Consider the following 16,358-nt stretch of genomic DNA (forward strand, 5'->3'; position numbering starts at 1 on the left):
AATGGCGAGTGAACACTAATATTTGACTACTGCTGATACTTTATTATAACTCATCTCATATTATTGACAGAATTCCCTGTTATTAGTTAATGAATTATAGTAAAGCATTAGAACTTTACATATCTAGGCAATTCTAAGCAAATTATACCCAGTATCGATACAGATTTGTCAATTCGACTGTGTTGTAATTAAGTCAAGGCAGGATACTTAATAGCTAATAAACATGTATATAGAATTAGGATTGCGATTCTCCTATTTCCGTGTTAATTACCGATATCTTCTACTGTAATTTTAAGAATTTTATAAGTAAAACACAATAATGTGCTAATGTATGCTCCAAGATTATCGCTACCCTAAGAAAAGGTGAGATTTGATTTCGTATCGCACTTTACGTCATCATCATGTATGAAAATTTATCTGCAATTAATATAACAGCTCAGCATGTTTTTGGTATTATCGTCAAAGCACAAATTTTATTGTGAGTTAAAAAGATAAAGCAATAACATAAAGTCCCTACATAAGTAATTAAAGTTTAAAACAATTACAGCAGCTACGATTACATATATTATCTTGTCATAATCTTTTACTTACATTCTAGTGACACTACATTATGTTGTGATTTATATTTCTAAGTTTATAAATTATATGTAATTTAATATAGTAACTATATAACCGCCACAGCGGCTTATATTACAAATTGCAACTATATCTCATACTTCATAGTGGTAGGATTTAGCTACTACTGGTATCTACTAAATTGGAGGGTTGTGGTTACAAAATATTATAAGTGGTAAGGATAGTTTCGTGAAATGCGCTAATCGATTGATTAAGCAATCAATAAATCCAGCATTGCATTGTAACCAGTTATATTAGTCATCGTATTACTTCATACATTTGAAATAAGTTATTGAATGAATATTCGCCTTTTACAAACTTCACAGATTATGTTAGATTTGCTATGTATTTTTAGAGTCATATACAGTAATATTAGCTTGATCTTATGGCAAAATAGCTCCTTCACTTATAGGCATGCTAATAACTGCAGTAATAATCGGTGAACTCTTTCCTTTGTGGAGTACAAAGACCTGCAAAAAAAAGTAAAATAATTCAGCTTTTAGCTTTAATAAAAAACTCCGAATAAAGGTATGCAGTCCAGTAGTAAATAGCAATTTTATATAACGTAAAACACATCAATAAACAAACCTTGATATTATCTGAAATGCCTTTATCACTTAAACATTCAACCATAATTTCAAAATTATAACTTAATCCCGGCACGATCATGGGTATCTATCATTTATATTAAGCATCATCTTATCAAAATAGAGTCTAAAAATGTTGTGCTAGTAATTTGACAGCATTGATCAGAATAAGGAAGGTGCTGAAGAGAATTGTAACCTGAATGTAAGTTCTATCCAATTTATAAAGAGCATCATCGTATTGGGAAGTCATTAATAAATCAAATGATGGGTTATTTGCTGATGTATTTTGCAAGTTGATTGTTAATTTAAAAACTGGGCCAATTCCTTGAACCTAAGTTAGAAAGATCAATTTTAGAGTCGAATAACTGGATATACAATCTCTTTTGATCAAAGTGTCCGTAAAATATATTGAATCATATTGGTCTACCGTGGCTGATAACTTTAGAGGATCTTGCAATAATGCTGATACTGGATTCAAACTTGTGGTAAGGGCTCTAACGTAGGAACGTGCTGATTCCAAACGCAGCCGATATAGATCATGCTGAAAAGTTCTGTGCATTGCTATCACGAGTCAAATAACGTGGTGTTATACATCTTTCAATATTTAAGTAGTCAGTATTAATTATAACTTTGAAACCTAAATTACGAAATAGGAACTAGACAACTTACAAACATAGTTCTCACGTTCTCTTTGCATTTGATCGACAAACAGTTTTGTCTTTCTCGGAACGTTAAGTTTAAGATTTTGGCCAGATGGAGCACCGACAACTTTGTGTAATTAATTCAAATAATTAAAGTAAAATGAGAATTTCCATTTTCCAGTAGGAAAATAGTTAGATCTATATAGCTATCTATTAATTAATACGTTGTTGGGTATCCTTAGTCTCAAACGTAGTATTCCTTTTCAGAATCCTAACAGATAATCCACCAGCTAAAACAGGAAGATTGTATGTGAAATTAGCAACTTTAATATAATCAATAGGAAATTTTTTAAAGTCAATTCTCGTAATTCTGAGATACCTTTGGTAACTAATATTAGTGAGCAATCTTCTCGACCAAATCGGCCGAATTTTAAACCCGTGACTGGATCCTTTGACATTATGAACAAATCTTAGTAGAGAAATTACTGCCCTACTTAATGAGATTTAGATATCTTTACCTGGGTTTTAATAACGTTCACTAAAAATTTATCGCGATAAATTCTTGTTTCTCCATTATTTAACGCTACCAAGACTATCAAAATCAGGTTTCAATATTCAAAGAGTTAAATTAGGTGATTAATTAGCGGTTCTGCTTCATAGTAGGTCAGTAAGCAATTAATATCATAGCTATACCGGCTTTAATTCCCCTTGCTTTATAAGATAGTAATTCTAGGGTATTAATTGTATCAGGCATGTCAAGTGACCAAATTCTCTTGCCCTATAATAGAAATTATAACGCAAATATAAAACTGAGAGGTTTCAATTTATGACAAGTTACTATACCATATCGAGATGCCTCCTTAAAATATACTCTTTGTACCTTTGTCGTGAAACAATTTAAGGTTTGATCCATGCATCCCACGATGATATTTTTACCAATTCGTTCTATGCCAACAGGCTGAGACTTTAATTCAATACAACTTTTTCCTGGATGTTTAGCACCTCTGAAGAAGTAAATTAGCACTTAACTGTTATAACTAGCATCTCCAGCATAATACCATATTTTTTTACTTTACATTGAAGTAAAATTCTATTCAAAGGTCTGATATAATTTACAATGATCTTTGATTGATAATGATTATAAATACTTTAATCCATTAGAGTAGGCTTTTAACTAGCTAAATAATAAAACAATGAACTATAGTTTTAATAAAAGTAAATTATCACTGCCATGGTTAACATAATTAAGGTTGGTAATTGTATAAATATGAACAGTCTTGCCTGATTTAATTTTATTAATTTTATTTTTACCTTTTCAAGGTATATAGATTCCCATTTCGACATGCAACAACGATTCGATATTCTACGTCGAAGAGACCAGATACGGATAGGAAAACTGGAACACTTGGTAAAGTCATCTAGATCAAGAAAATATTATAAATATTAGAACGGTCAATCATATCATTCCTTCAATCATTATAGATCAATTCTTGAATCACATTTTCCTACCTTAGCTAAGACTGTATACGCTTCAGAATCAAGAACATAAACATCTTGACTTTCCGTTCCAACGACTAAACAACTGATAGCATCGTCATCAGCATGGCTTTTCTTCAATGCTGCTATTGCCGTAATAACAGTCTAAAAGAATATTACAGGAACTATCGTTAGAATGATATAAACTCTCAATGAAGCGAGTATCTAACAGCGGAAGGCTTTAATCCATTACAGTTTAATTCGTTAACCTGTCGTTTCAAAGGGGTATGTTTATGAACGCGAAGAAAGGCTTCAAGGTCGCTTTGCTCCAATAAGACATATCTGTTGGGTTTAATAAGATTAGCAACGATTTGATTTCCAAGCAAAATGTGCCATACATGACTAAAAATTGAAATAGAATTACCGAAGACTGCGTATGGTTAGCGGAGTTCGCGAATCATCCCTTAAAATATCGAAAGAAATTACATGGTCAGTTTCGCCAATTGAATAGATTTTTAAATCAAAAATTAGTTACTTTAATCGTTCTAAGCTCTTTTTCAGTGTTAAAGCGTCTATTTTCTCCTATTAGGGTAAATAAGACTCGCATCTTTAGAGTCTTTTATGAATAACATAAATTTTATATTTGAAGCTTTTTTTGACAATCCAGTTTACCTCTCTGGCTTGTTCCCATAATTCTTGCTCTAATTTGTTAACCTGCATTTTTTAAATTAATCTCTTATTAGTATAAACTGAGATGGTTCACATACTACCACCGTACGTTTATAATTTATTGCAAAAAATTGAATATCTGTTGAAGTATACCTCTAAAGGAGGCAAGGTAAATTTAAAAAACGGCTTCAAGTTCTTATAAACGTAAATAAATGGACCAGATGCAACTCCAACGGCTAAAGAACACAATTTTATTTTGATTAAGTAATTTAGTATTTTAATTCTCTTTGAAGTTAGATATAACTCTGAGCTGCTCTAATAGTACATTTATTGTATATATTTGGAATATGTACAGCACTGTTGATACATAAAATAAACATATAGAATTATTTTGCTCGCAGTTATAAGTGATTAACACTGGATAACTAGATAAAATTATAAAGTGCACGATAGGTTCATTCCTATGTGATTCGTATATTTTGGGATTTGATATTATTCTAACATAGCAGCGTATTTATATTTCGCGAAGTTGCCAATGTTATAGGTAGCTATTAATGAATTACTGAGATGATGATGCTTGCCTGCATGTCTGAATAATTTTAAATTACTTATAAAACAGGTTTCTACAGAGTAGGAATAGACTGATATCTCTTAGTGAAGAACTAGTTCTGAACTATTGCTTGGCTCGTAATAAAATTGCGTTTCACTACTGGTGAAATATTTTACGAAAACGTTTCACGTAATTACTACTTTGGCTTCTAAATTGTAATTGATCTTAATAACCACTTTCATCAATTATACTACACATAACATATACAATATATTTTATATAATATACATAATCTAGATGAGGGTCGATTTTAACATAATAGTTAATGTATTACGATATGCAGACTTTGCGCAGTGATATGCATTTACTTACCAGGAACTCGTGGTTCAGTAGCATCCATATGAAATGTACAAACGCCAGTTGGTAAATCAATAATAGTTGTCTCTGAAACAAGTGATGTGCCTAATGATAGACAAGTATAGTAAATGGAATAAATAATCATAAGTAATGAAATTTTGATTATAACGTCAAATTATTCTTTACCTTTCCATACTTTAAGTTTCATGTCATAAACACCAGTTCCAAGATCAGCAACAATTAACTACAAAATAATAGAAACGATAAAAGAAAGATTTCATTCGCACTCTTACGTTAGGTTAGATAGTTTATTTCATCACTTTACCTTATGGTCTCCATCTCCGTTTAAGTCAGCGAGAGCTTTCATCAACAGAAATTAAAGTAAATTAAGTTAAACTTGTAGTGCTTTATATTACAGTATATGAAATACTTGGAAGTTCTTCAATTTTTTATCAGTAATTGTAAACATACTACAATATCACCGTTTGTAGGCTGAAGAATAAGGAAAGATGTAGATAATAATGTACATACCCATACAATTGGTAAAAGTATACAGAGAAGCAACCGGATCTGAGTGAGCATTTAGCCAGACACTATTGCCCCTTCATATAACAATTTAAAAAGGTGACTTCAGTTACAAATTATCAAAATAGGAGAAAGAAATTAAATAATTTCAATTTAGTAGTAAAATAATCACATTGTCTTAACGATAACTACTATGTAAAATTTTTATACTTGGAAGCATCAGCATTTTTATCTTGATCGCCATTAGCGTTATTGATTTCGCTATTGATTAGCATTTTTATGGAGTTCTTTTCAATATCAACGAATTATAATCTCAGTTATATTCTAATAATATTAAGTCTAGCTAGGTGATAGTAAAGAAATGAAATCTTGACTTTTTACTGTTCTATCCAACAATTTTTAAAAATTATCCCTAAATTTCTGTAATAGTTATTAGCTTCAGTTTGTCTCTTAATGGTCTTATTATTATTATTATATACAGTACGCAGAATGGATCGGAAAGCAGTGGAAGATTATAACGATACTCGATAATGTTGTGCGGAGTCTCTACGTAGTTTTGTCAAAACTTCTGTTTTCCCCTTACTAAATCAATAGAAATTACTTTGGAAATGAGAAGTTCATGTATCTACAGTATAGAAATTAGCGTCTACGGTTTAAAATCGACAAATCTACCATACTCTTCAATTTGTTTCTTTGGCAACCACACGCATGCGTAGTGTACCCTTAAACCAATGGGGTAAAATATCACAAATACCGTTATTCCTCTAGTTTCATAAAAATGCAGAGGATTAATGCTAATTATGCGAATCTTATAATTATCAACACGATATAATCTGGTTACTTAGAATAGCTGTAGGTAACTCGGTATTTAGGGAGCTAGAAATTCCTAAGATAGCCGATAGTTTTAATTAAAATACTATACGAGGTCATCTCTTTATTCGAGATAAAAGTTATAAAGGCTTCAAGACTTAATTCATACTTATTTATGTTGACACGCGCATACGTATGCATTGATTTTTAATCATTTTTATAAGTATTATTTGAAATTAGCAAATCAATCATCTTTATATCTGGTGTTAGCTTACGTACTTTGAGTACTAATTAGTCAATACGTATACACATTTACGCGACCAAGGATTACGTATACATATAATGCATTATATCCTAGCCGATAGCGGCAACCGGCTGTCATAATGATGTCAATGTTGCAGACAATCTAGATATGGAGTATGCAATGTGCAACCAACTTTATTCATTAACTCTAATGGTACAGAACCTTACTTCCAGATGTACATCTCTGATTGAAAGCTTTGGTCTAGATTATCGCGCGTAGGCGCTTCCGATAACGTACATTTATAGATTGGGTACTATGTACAAAATTTTATCAGGCAAGAACGAATAAACATCGCTAATTTATATATAAAAATCCATTTTAACAGATTGAAATTACATCTTAATGATGATCGCTTTTAAATAACTGTTACATAGGAAACAGTGTTATCGATGTAACAGAAGTTTCAGGAAAGGCCCTACGAAGATCCTAAATAGGTCCTACAAATTTAAGAAAATAAAGGATGATGATATAAGACTGTTTATATGTAGAGACCTACAATCAATGTTTCATAGCGTTAAATAAATTAGTTAATCTTACCTAAGTAATCTTGGTCTAGAGAACCAACGGCAAACTGAAAATCCGAATGAAATAGAAAAATTAAATGATGAAATTAATGATAAGAATACTTAATACATCGACAATATAACTAGAGCCGACTTTGTTTATTATATATAAATTATTGCTATTACAAGTTGTTTTGATGATATAGCATTATAAAAGATGCTACATATTTGCCTCCTTAGAAAAGTAATGCTATCTATTACTTACGATATCCTTAACATCAACTCTTGTACCAACAATCTTTAGTCTAACTTCGTCGCCAGTTTGTACAATCATATCCTAAATTACAAATTATCGTTTATAATACGGTAGTTACGTACTAATCAGCGTTGATAAATAACTCTAATAATACCTCATCTTCAGTCCTAAAACAAGGAGGGTTACCATTTGGATCGAAGAACATATCTCGTGGAATAGACTTAGAATAAATAATAAAAGTATTTATGAAATGTGATATTCCAGTTAACATTAGACAAACTACCCTTTCAAGTTCTTTATATGCACTTACATATTTTGAGATGAAACAGGTTAAAGGTCCAACTTCAACGAATAATCCGACCTATAAGTAAAATCAAATTCTATAATATTGAATACTAGCAACTATTTAATAGATTCGTGTGAAGTTGAACAGCAGAAAGACGATGTTGACCTTATTTAATTGTGTTACGATACCATCGACAACTTCGCCAGGGAAAGGTTTAAATACAATCGCCTGTGAGCGAATATATTGATAGGGATTTAATTAATAGCCACGATTTAGATAATTTTTCTACAATATTCCATCCATTAATTGGTTCTTCTAGCGCATAACTAACCTTATAACGGACAGGATAAACTACAAAACCTGAGTTTGGTAATATTTTCCCAACACCAACCTTATCGATAATGGTTACAGCAATAACAAATCCATGCCTACAGTAAATACACACATATTACATGGTTAGCATAAATTATAATCAACGAGAGTCAATGCTGATTGTTCTACCATCTAAAATATGGTGCTGATTACACAATTCTATCTACAGTTAATTAATCTACTTTAGTTATCGTCTGCAACGTAATATCCAAAACTATTCGCAACAAAGGCAAAGATGCAACGCTTACATATAAGTCAAGTACTAAATGATTTGTGTTGCATGGTAGATAACGCATTTCTTTTTAAAAGTATACGTTAATCACTCTATTTCTTGAATAGCTGATATTATAATATCGTTCTATGTAATTATCTACAAATTTTAGTGACAATTTCATAACAACATCAAATCTATATTCTCACAGTCTAGGGCAAATACGTATACAAGTCTGAGTAACAGTAAACGTGTACGGAAATTAACTATTCTGAGACATAAAATATAGAATAGATTATACATTTCCTCAATAAAAGCAATAAAAATAATCAATCTATTGCATGATTGATAATGTAATATGACAAGATCGCGGCATGTAACAAGTTCTGAGCAAAATAATTCTACATCCTGTTATCAAGACGACATGATGGCCGGACTTACTTGCCACTGCAGGTACCTTCGACTTCACTGAATAACTTCCTTCGAACAGTATCCAGTAAGTTAGGCCCAAAATAACGGGGATGTAGCGTAATTTCATGCTCTAATGTCACCTTTAGGTGATAATAGAAGATAAATTGACGATTAGTACTTGTAAAATATCAACAAATAAGTTGTTAATCACATCAACTTACATGGAAGAACATCTTTCCTTTCTTCACCGAATGAAGTGGACTAGCATGGCGCATGTGCATTCGATCCTACGGCCACATTGCCTAGTCGTAGACTCGTGAATTCCCTCTACCGACGTATAGTGTACATAACTATCTTATCTTATATGCTTTACTATATCTTGTGGACTAGTACATTAAGCACATGCCTACAGTCGATGCAAATACAGTGTACTGTACACAGTACTGTAGACTGTACTGTACAGTATCCTGTACCGTAGCGTTCAGGCGTCAGACGTTGAGACCGCACCGGCTTCAAGATGGCTTTCTCCTACTTTGCATCGTCTGTTCGATATCTATCAAGATATATATATCAAGGCCCCCATTTAACGTCTACAGGATCACTTAGCAACGTTGTTCATTCTACAAAGATGAGCAAGGTATAATATAGAGTAGATATTGATCTTGCATGATCGATGATGAGATGACATTGTACAACATTCTTTAAAATTTTTCCTTTTGCACGTTTACAGGCATGGCCGAGATTAGCTTCAACAGCAATCCAAGAGAATTCTTTGATACATAATGGTAACTATCTTGCTTATACACTAGCTTAGGGTAGAATTGGTTCTGCATCTTCATAGTTTACTGTAAATTACACTGGATGATACTTTATGCAATTACAGAAATTGCATAAGAAACCTTTATGCCTTAGCTCTAAGTCAATCATAGTGCTTTAGTCGGTACTCAAGCGTACTGTAGTAACAATTTTAATAATTGAACGTTCAACGTTAATCTCAATTTTCACTAGCAGCGTGATATATGCTTTATAATAGAAGTATTATGATACCATGGTAAATTAACTGTGTTTTTAAAGCTTAAATAATGCGATTTAGTCTCTTAGGTACAACCTTTCTGTAATCCAAAGCGGTAATTGAATGTGCAGTAATATACAATGTAGTATAACACAGAGTATTTACTAATGTGGATAATTTGTATAAATTGATTTTGGTAATCCTTTTATTTGCATTAGCTGATTTAAGCAATGATAAGGAATATCAAACTTATAAACCGACTATCCCACAAGCTTGGTTTACATCATTGGATGGGCAACTCAAGGGTTTAGTTGAACTGGATAGGAGAGTCTTCTTAGCAAATCCGAGGTAAAACTACCAACTATTTTTGGTCCAATCGTTTACATACTAACGTATAAATTCATAATTTTACCCTTTAATTACATTTTTACAACAACCTTAGGATAGATATCTTGCATCGTTATGTCGTTTGGCAGTTAGCAAAGAGAAGAGCGGTAAAGCTTTGTGCTATTACTATACGTCTGATTATAATTATGTTAACGCCCTCGATTTATACAAGTTGGTATCATCATTGCACCTAACTTTCATTTTCCTGTTGATGATAGGGTACTGCAAAGACGAAGAATCGAGGTGAAGTTAGAGGAGGTGGAAGAAAGCCATGGCCTCAAAAAGGCTCAGGAAGAGCTAGACAAGGAAGTATCAGAGCTCCACATTTCAGAGGAGGTATTAAGAATTTTGTTTTAGCGAAAATTTTATTGACACTACCTGATGATACTTTAGTTATCCACTAAACTTAGAATTTAATCAAAGCGTAGTGTTGCATAGTATTCACTATGCAATTACGGTATTATATTCATGCAGTCTTTAAACAGGAATCGTAATTTCTTTAGGTGGCACTGTTCATGGACCTCGCCCTCGCAGTTATGATTTCACCTTTCCTCGTAAAGTTAGATCTATGGCAATACGTGTTGCGTTGTCGGTCAAATTTGCTCAAGTATGTGATATATCATGAATTTTACATAGTATAATATAATCAATGATTTTATCAATAATATGATGACATCGTTCTTTATAGGGTGATTTGTATATCGTTGACTCATTTGGTTTGGAGACCCACAAAACACAAAACTTAAAGGACTTACTCGATCAAAGAAATTGGTATAGCGCACTTCTTGTAGATGGGTAGGTAGAACATACACATTTGTAGTGATAATTTCGTTTTGTATTATTGATTAGGATTATACTGTATGAATGACGTCAAAATTTAAGCTAGCATAATTAAATGAGTTACTTACCCTGTGATATTACTCCTAGTAATACATATGTAGATGAAAATCTTAGACTAGCTGCAAGAAATATTCAAAAGTGCGATGTCCTACCTAGCTACGGTTAGAATCAGAATCATTACCCAAATGTGTTTAAATCTCCTCTTCCGACTGATCTAGTTGTTAATTGATACTTCAACTCTTTTTTATGCCATTCAATTATATTTAGCGCTTAATGTACATATGATGCTGAAAAGACATGCACTAGTTCTATCCCTTCCTGCATTGAAGATATTGCAAGAACGACTTGTAAAAGATATAGCTGAACCCGCTTGGGATAAATATGATTTTAAAATGACATCATTAGAATCCATACCGGAAAGTAATGATCAACTACAACTGGAAGAATCAGAGGAATTTAAAGAATCATAATACCGAAGAAACGGACTTTTTTAAAAACGATTTCTTTGCTAAATTTATTTATTAGTATAATTGTAGAAGAGTCATTGATTTCAAACAGTCTATTTTATAAATTCTGCATTGCTTCGATTTTATACAAATATTACCTTATCAAATTATATCGTCTGCTAAACAGGTCTAAGTACTTAAGAATTAATTGTATTGTGTCTGATATATAATGTATATGTACAATAAAAGATTATGGACTGGGCTTCAATTATATCATTAATTGTCGGTAGCCAACAGCTCGTATAGTACATGATAATCATACTGCTAATTCCATATCAACACTACATATATTTTTTTATAAAGCCAAAGTACAATTGATGGAAGGTAGCTAAGCCATTCCCGCTCGAATTTCCCATCTAAGTGCCTTCCGTTTCTTATCAGTCGGTACAATGTAATCATTTGGAGCATGGCATTGATGTGGCCTCTAGAATAAAATTATTAAAAAGTCAGCTTGGCACAAAGATGCCGCTCATTATAATTGTAGTACTCACCGATTTAGGAGGATCATATTGTTGTATAAGTTGTTCCTATACCAGTTATAAATGAGATTATACAAAGGACAATCATTAGACGCAGAACGATGTATTGTAAAATTAAAAAATACTTAAAACATAAATTATGTACATAATAGAATCTGATTTTGAAAAGGTATACAGTAGGATTTTAATTTAAATATCTGTTTACTGATCATATATCCCTGTTCCCAAGGTTTGAATTTAATTTATAGTAGTAATTAATATTCCTTACCCTAATTTGCCATCGAAGGACTTTGTGATTTTTTTCTCCCGGTACTCCTCTTGATCTCCATTCATTTGCATACCGATGATACCTGAATAAGCAATGGAAATTATAACTTTACTGGGAATTACTTATTAAATAATTAGTAAATGCTTATTATTACGTTGCAACAGGGTCAGTTTTTTTCAGGTTTCGAGTGTGAGGATGCGTTGAAGATGGACGAATAACTGAATTAATTAACAATAAAGTGAAAAACTTAGAGACACTGTATATAGTAAAACAATCATGCTTACGTATAATTTATATAACTGCATTAAAATTTGTATTTTATAACTTACAGGAAGGTAGAACTTTCACAGAAGATTGAGGATAGTCTGTCCAGGTCTGCTGAAAAAAGTCAATATCTATTTACATGATTTTTTTGTAATATCTTATCATCATCAACAAATCCATCCGTAGAGATTACAGTATATCGGGAGTAACTACAAACCTCATCGCTAGAAAATTTAGCAGCTTCGTTTGGCGAAACTGATCTTCTATCACGATTTAAGTTTTCTGCTGAATTGCTAATTCTGAATCTATCTGTATAGGCAGATTTTGCACCGTCACGCTCATCTGTAATTATTGAACCTGCAATAATTTAATCCAATTGTTATTGCTAGCATTTGGTAAAAAACAATTCATTTGGCTATACATCTTTATCAAAATAAGTATATTGTAAGCAATATTATATTTACCAGCTTCGCTTTCAGTTCCTGATTCATCAAATACGCGCGATTCTCCATTGTATTTTCTAAACAATGATATTTTAGTTACGTAAAATTTTATTCCTGCATTAGTGTACGCATGCATTAATGTTATTCATAGAAATACCTTAAAACTTTTCGTTTTAGTATTGGTTTTCCTGCAGAAGGTGCAATCGCTGATGCTTTACTGATATAGCGATTGATATTTCCTCTATTATTATCAGCTGATTCCTTATAGTAAGAGAAATTTTCCTTGTCGCCAATAATGTTTATCTAATATCAAGAACAGTATCATTACTATCAATGCTGAATCTTGACAAAAGTTTTATGCCGCTTACAATTATCCTCTGAAAATGAGGAGATGCTAAATAATACGAAATTATAGTATCGAACACGTAAAACATTTTGTTACTCCATTGCAAGTGAGTGAATTGAAGATCACTAAGAAGATATATATTGGGGCTAGAACTAATTATATTAAATTATACAAATTTAAGTACTTTATTACTACAACTTTCAAATTGTTTAACGTTATCCATCACCTACACATACTCATATAAGGCAGATGATAGAATTACAGATTTTGCAATTTTTCCATATTTATACAGTATAAAAAGTGGATAACGAGTTATGAATTACCGATTTTCGTTTGGGTACGGAAACTTCTTCGGTAATTTCAGAAAGTTGAGGCCTTGTATCGTAATCTAGATGAGGAAAAAGCGATATTTGCAATAGTAAAGTGAAATGTTTTAATACCGGGCTCAATTACATAGTCTATATAAATTGTGCCGTCTATATACCCTACAGCATAGTATACCGATTATTCTCTTAAAGGATTTTACGAAATTACCGTAAATTTGTATGGGTCAGAAAGATTCTTTACTGAGTATGTAGTGAGTAACCTTATCACACATTCGACGGCATGTGAGTTAACATAATAGTGTAGCTAATATTGTGCTCTTACTTAGAGGTTAAAAATACCGGGCACATAATTACAATTGATGATAACAATAATTTCTATTCGCAGTCTAAAGTTTAATACAAAGTCTCTTACTGTGCATAAGGGCAATACAGGTATGTATTTCGGTTATATATTTATGTACAATGCACAAATGGTTAATTACTAGTAGACAGAAAGGCGTAAGAAGTAGCGTAACATAGTGGAATAACTAAATGTTCAATGTAAAGTATATGTACAAAAATATAAGGTATCTGAGGCCTATCCTGCTTCAGTATGATACTGTATATCGACATCAAAAAACAACTGAAATGATTACATGATAAGTATGGTATACAGCACTATTTTATGTATCTACTGATGCTATAAATGCCATTCTACAGTATACGAGTATACGTATACGTATTAATCAGTATCATAAGGTCTTTACAAAGCTCCATCTTACCGTCGTAATAATCGCGATCACCACCATCAAGAATATAGTCATGCGGATCGATAGAAGGTGTTGTCATAGTGCTGCTACTGCTAAGCAAACTATTTCTCTGTCTTTCATGTTTCGCCAAAGTATTCAAGTCTATAGCATATTTCAAAGAGTGAGGATACGTAAATATGGAAATAAATAATACAGTCAATATAATTATCCTGAAAGATACAAAGACTACTGTCGCTATTGTCAACCCAACTAACCTTAAAGTTATATTGGCGTAGGCTAAAACTAGTACTGTACATATAATGTGAATTTATCGATGGAATAATGATTTAGCCTTAACTAGAGTCTATCGGAAGAAATTTAAAATTGCATACTTATTGGAACGTTTCCTTAGCTAGTAATGGTGCGATTAATCAAGTCACTTTTTCATTGATTTTGGCATGGAGTTACATCAGCGATTCAATACGAATAGTGTATTAAAATGAAATGGTAACAAACTATTTGTAGAAATAAAGGATACATGATCATGCTTTTACTACCAGTCTAACTAAGTGATAGGATCATGCACATCTGCAACCGGACTACGATAGCACAAATTACAACACTCGATTAAAAAAGATATATGACAAACAGTAACATCTTCTCTTAATATACTGTATGTACGTATAGTACGTAAGTTAGTAATTACCTTCAGCAAATTTATCCAATTTATTCTTTGGTATCTGATTGTATCCAAACGATTTGAGTTGCTTTTTAATTTCTTCTAATGAGAATATACTCTCTTCATCCATTGCTCTTCTTTTAATATGTATTATTATGATTGCTCTACTTTCCAATAAAGTAAGAAATAGAATTGACAATTTAGCACCGATAGATAAGTAATAGCAAATGACAATGCAACTAAAATTGCAATAACAGCAGTTACTCCTACCAAGACAATAATTGGTCTATTTTTCGACGATTTATATCGATAATAGTTGAATCAGCGTTTTGAATCTATCTTCTTCTTGTCGCTTTTTGTTGTGCTTGGGTGTGTATGGATCAGCGAACGAATGTTCAATTCCAGGACAGTCGAGTGCAATTTTGCAGTAAATAAATAAATAGTTGTTTATCCAGATGCTATCTTATCTTAATGTGTAGCTGACTGTGGTAAAAATACGAAAGGCAAGTACTCCAATCGAACTTTCACTATGGAATCAATGGATTAAAATATGGAAAATGGGTCAAAATTTCAATCCTGCAATGTTCAAATGGCCTTAACTCTCTCACCGATCCTAACCAACCTAAATTGGCTGTTGGCTTTGCCTCTTTTCTACTTGTCGGTTATAACGAGCAAAGTTAAAATTGTGGGATATTCAATTTGAAAGGTTTTGACGCGACTACGCACGCGTACCAGGTTCACTTCTTGCTTACAGTACAATATATTGTGTACCATAGTCCTGCGGTACTGTACACTGTAGATTACGAACGAGCAATCAGTCCGAATAGGACCTATCCCCCAATCTGCCTCTAATGATTGTTCATTTACAAGAATAGAAAGACAAAAATAAAGTAAACACGCAAATGTATATTTTGATCGTGGAAAGTCTAGTGATATCTACAACTGCTGGACTCTAAACAATCTTCGCAACGTATTTTTTAATGATCGGGGCATTCTAGTGGCATCATTTGGTTGCACTGCACTAGAATACTCGTTATGTAGTCATTTAATCTGATCATGTATTTTCAAACGATTACTGCTTTATGCATTTACCTATATCAATGTTGAGCAGAAATCTCATCTTCTTTTATACGGTCTATTGTAGTACAACTCGATGGCAACTTGTACTTTGAGGTCGATGTTTTTGTACAAAAAAAAGGACATTATCGTCGACTGTACTGTATCAGTAAAAGCTGTTGCCATACAAATTTTTGTATTCGAAAATTCTATTTTACGATGATTGCCCCTCGTCCTCGATTCAATCATCAAGACTAAAATTACTTTATTACGCTAACAATTTGCCCACATTCACGTGCAAGATAAATCGAAATCGAATATGTCGATTAGTCTAATTTTTCCATTTTGCGACGTCACTAGTGTAATATTATTTGTGTTGCGTCAAAAGGATGTCAGTAGATTGAGTAGGATAGAAGTTATTTTTATTTCTGTTCTTTTTTACTTTACATTA

At 32.3% G+C, this 16,358-nt stretch overlaps 4 protein-coding genes across 4 annotated transcripts; 1 reads left to right on the forward strand and 3 right to left on the reverse strand.

The window, feature by feature from the left end:
• Nucleotides 1-998: 998 nt before the first annotated feature.
• On the reverse strand, nucleotides 999-5,484 carry TRIADDRAFT_26650 (uncharacterized protein; the record flags this gene model as incomplete). The annotated part of the gene is made up of 21 exons (XM_002113565.1): nucleotides 999-1,085; nucleotides 1,204-1,290; nucleotides 1,399-1,533; nucleotides 1,630-1,763; nucleotides 1,872-1,970; nucleotides 2,068-2,133; nucleotides 2,223-2,292; nucleotides 2,362-2,435; nucleotides 2,537-2,621; nucleotides 2,724-2,847; nucleotides 3,155-3,261; nucleotides 3,353-3,484; nucleotides 3,589-3,661; nucleotides 3,744-3,782; nucleotides 3,855-3,901; nucleotides 3,992-4,033; nucleotides 4,142-4,224; nucleotides 4,911-5,000; nucleotides 5,082-5,139; nucleotides 5,221-5,255; nucleotides 5,427-5,484. Coding segments are annotated over 21 exons (1,725 nt in total), but the record flags the coding sequence as incomplete, so codon positions are not given.
• A 1,573-nt stretch (nucleotides 5,485-7,057) lies between these two features.
• On the reverse strand, nucleotides 7,058-8,806 carry TRIADDRAFT_50378 (uncharacterized protein; the record flags this gene model as incomplete). The annotated part of the gene is made up of 8 exons (XM_002113566.1): nucleotides 7,058-7,105; nucleotides 7,303-7,374; nucleotides 7,448-7,513; nucleotides 7,604-7,654; nucleotides 7,745-7,807; nucleotides 7,911-8,007; nucleotides 8,604-8,713; nucleotides 8,795-8,806. 8 exons carry the CDS (start codon nucleotides 8,804-8,806, stop codon nucleotides 7,058-7,060), a joined length of 519 nt encoding a protein of 172 aa, XP_002113602.1.
• Nucleotides 8,807-10,022: 1,216 nt separating this feature from the next.
• Nucleotides 10,023-11,282, forward strand: TRIADDRAFT_27010 (uncharacterized protein; the record flags this gene model as incomplete). Its single annotated transcript, XM_002113209.1, has 6 exons — nucleotides 10,023-10,079; nucleotides 10,191-10,308; nucleotides 10,476-10,579; nucleotides 10,661-10,767; nucleotides 10,900-10,973; nucleotides 11,080-11,282. Coding segments are annotated over 6 exons (663 nt in total), but the record flags the coding sequence as incomplete, so codon positions are not given.
• Nucleotides 11,283-11,646: 364 nt separating this feature from the next.
• Nucleotides 11,647-14,981, reverse strand: TRIADDRAFT_57197 (uncharacterized protein; the record flags this gene model as incomplete). Its single annotated transcript, XM_002113567.1, has 11 exons — nucleotides 11,647-11,742; nucleotides 11,810-11,845; nucleotides 12,066-12,147; nucleotides 12,220-12,283; nucleotides 12,395-12,443; nucleotides 12,547-12,686; nucleotides 12,794-12,849; nucleotides 12,930-13,075; nucleotides 13,442-13,506; nucleotides 14,206-14,334; nucleotides 14,879-14,981. The coding sequence occupies 11 exons, from the start codon at nucleotides 14,979-14,981 to the stop codon at nucleotides 11,647-11,649; spliced, it is 966 nt and encodes a 321-aa protein (XP_002113603.1).
• Between the last annotated feature and the right edge of the window lie 1,377 nt (nucleotides 14,982-16,358).

Source organism: Trichoplax adhaerens, genomic scaffold (genome assembly GCF_000150275.1).
Source record: "Trichoplax adhaerens TRIADscaffold_6 genomic scaffold, whole genome shotgun sequence".
NCBI classification, from domain to species: domain Eukaryota; kingdom Metazoa; phylum Placozoa; class Uniplacotomia; order Trichoplacea; family Trichoplacidae; genus Trichoplax; species Trichoplax adhaerens.